General features: G+C 27.5%; 1 protein-coding gene across 1 annotated transcript in view; it reads left to right on the plus strand.

The window, feature by feature from the left end:
- Nucleotides 1-462, plus strand: part of TRIADDRAFT_51481 (uncharacterized protein) — a gene marked incomplete at both ends in the record, with an annotated part of 11,909 nt that extends 11,447 nt beyond the window's left edge. Inside the window, 2 exons of the mRNA XM_002107671.1 lie at nucleotides 229-266; nucleotides 364-462. Of these exons, the coding sequence (XP_002107707.1) occupies nucleotides 229-266; nucleotides 364-462 (137 nt within the window). The remainder of the gene's footprint in view (nucleotides 1-228; nucleotides 267-363) is intronic.
- Between the last annotated feature and the right edge of the window lie 2,612 nt (nucleotides 463-3,074).

The raw sequence follows: 3,074 nt of genomic DNA on the forward strand, positions 1-3,074 counted from the left end.
GAAATCTAATAATATGCAAGGTATAAATATGTTATTAAGTATTAATGTTGCACCTATCAAAATGCTACCCAGTTTTTATGTAATAACACCGTACAATAAACATTATGGTAGATTTTGTGGTTTCGTATTACGTATTACACTTTACTGTCATTGTATTGTAAAAATTTCAATTTTGCGATACTATATTAGTCTATACAATAATACCTATATTTTTTAATCACATTTTAGGTGCCCCTAAAAAGCAAGATGAAGATTGCTTCTTTGAGGTGATATATACTAAATACAATCCAAATCTCGATTTTTTGAACCTGTCTTCTGTCTAACTTCTTGCTTACAGATTATATTGTATGATCTCTAATGTAGATAATCACTGAGAGAAGAGTCTTTCATTTGATGGCTGATGATCGAGAAATTGCAAAGAAATGGCTAGATGGTATACAAGAATGCATCGATAATCAGTAATTTAAAAATATATATAGCACGTTTTAATTCCATGTCTATACTGTACGTGAACTGATATTGTTCACCTTTTTGTTACAATTTTGTCACAATAAACTCTAATTGGTTTGTTTTTATCTGTCGAAGTTCGACCTCATTAAACGCAGTCGATATAAATGCACTATTATAAAGTTTAATGTTTACGCAAGGCGTGATATAAATTGAATGGTGTGGAATAATTATATACCATGGTCATTAATCAATTTTTATACTGTATATTGAAAGAGTACGCTGTATTCACGTATCAGTTATAAATCGGTTTTATTTGTGATGTTATATTTTTATGATCGAAAGTTATCTTCCGAATTACATTAATACAGTCTCTAATGAACATTTCCATCTAAATTTGATAAAAAGTTCTTGTGTTATTTTCTGTCATATCTTGGCAAGACTAAGGAATCCCTTAGTCATAATTGTATCAATATAAACATTTGCTCTATATTATGATATGCATTATCAGTAATATTGCTGTATTACCGATGTACGTATGATGGAGTTATTATTAATGATATCATTACTACTAATATTATTGTTATTATTATTAATATTATTATTATCACTATTAATATTATCATTATTACTAATATTAATTAATATTATTGTTATTATTGTTGTTACTATCAATATTATTATTAATAATAATGTTATTATCCTTACTAATATTGTATGCAGGGATTTCTCAACATGGCATAGTACTGATAAGAATCTTATAGTAATCGGTGCTGTAGCTCTTTGTACTATAAAAATAATTTAATTATTGCCGTATTATTGCTTGCTTCGCTTTAGTACTTTACATGGTAACACGTTAATATTCATGGTAATTAATCATTTTTCAAGGTAAAAAAAGTAACTGCTTCGCAACATATCATTCCGTATTTTATTGATTGCTCATGAAAGACTGAACATTGCTACATCAAATCATTACATAATAATATATCTTTGAATTTACTAAATAGAGCTATCCTTTAAATACAGCAAATTTAAAATGGAGATATTGGTTAATAAAAATCCAATTACAATTCATGGAGAGTAATATCTAGCTGGTTTTAATTGCAAGTTTTTGATAATTTTAAAATAAGCGTTCATACAGTTTCTAAAGCTTGTTAGATCAAAGTATGATTATCATCAGAAGGTAAATTGATGACTGTACTAAATGAAGTCTGCTTATTCAATTCTTCTGCTGGATCGTTCTCGCTACAGGACGTGTGATCTTGCATACGCGTACACACTGTAATGCAGGCTTTCAGAACCTTGTCGTATAAATGAATCGCAAGCAAATATTTAGCCTCAAGAAAATTAACAGTTTCCTGATCCTGTACAAAACCACCTTAAATGATTAATATCTAAATAAATGCATTATGAATAATTAGCAATAGCATTACTGAACAGAAATCCTGAAATCTTCTCTAAAAACTGAAACTATCTAATCAAAGCTAAGATTTAAAAAATTTAATTATACAGCCACATTTTTTCGAGTTTGTAATTTTTTGAATTTTCTACATAATAGAATCTAGAGCAGGAAATACACCAATGATTGACCTACTTTTATAATTCTAGTAGTTGCACAAGCTACTCATATAATAATTTATATTCAGTGGAAAATCGTTTTAAGTAGCAGATTAGCCACATTAATAAGCTTTTTATACTCTGATATTAGGTGAAAAAGAAATGAAAAAGTTTAAAATTTTGATCAAGACTCAAATAACCTGTTTTGTATTGGATTTATGTATAAAATGGATAATAAGAGATTAAGAAGTCCTATTAAAGTTTTTAATCTCTTAGAATAATAAGGTCTATTTCTAATATCTATAATAAGTAATAATAAATAAATAAAATAGCTCTCGTGTGTATAATCGCGGCAGACACCGCACACATATTCGAGTCGGAAAATAATAACTTTGCCGCTAAAAAGAGCAAAATAATCGAATCATACGAGTATACCATTATATAACTCCACAAACAGATACTCTCGCTTATGTTTTCATTTTTAATAAGGGGTAACCAAATAAACATAACATTGATTTAACTTATAAATGATGCTACATAATCTGTGCATGAAATCGTGCAACGATTTTTGAAAATTAACAATGCTAATAAAAAAATTTCTCCTATAAATGATGCCAAGAAAGGAGCTATGATATTCAAGGCAAGTAAATTAATCAATTCCAATGTATTTATAGAACATAAAAGTCATAAACTCTAACTATATAGATCTTCTATGATTTTGTTTTACTTGTATATTTCGAATTTAAAAACAGTAGTTACAGATTATAATCATTCCTATCCCAATATATTGGATCTTTTTTTGTAGTAGTTATATCTAGTAATAATAATAAAGACAGAATAGTCCATGATTAAACATACAGTATGTCTAACGTTAAAAATTAACAGAAATTTTAAAGAAACAATTGAATGCTATATTCACCATTGACAATATCATAGAGTTTTAGTTGAACGTATGTTAGTTGGGCACTTAGCATTGGCTCTTCATCTGTGTCAAGTCTATTTAGTTAATTAATTATTAGACGAATAAAATATCTCCTACATTAATAAACCTAATTATTTAATTAGTACTA

Source organism: Trichoplax adhaerens, genomic scaffold (genome assembly GCF_000150275.1).
Source record: "Trichoplax adhaerens TRIADscaffold_1 genomic scaffold, whole genome shotgun sequence".
Lineage (NCBI taxonomy): Eukaryota > Metazoa > Placozoa > Uniplacotomia > Trichoplacea > Trichoplacidae > Trichoplax > Trichoplax adhaerens.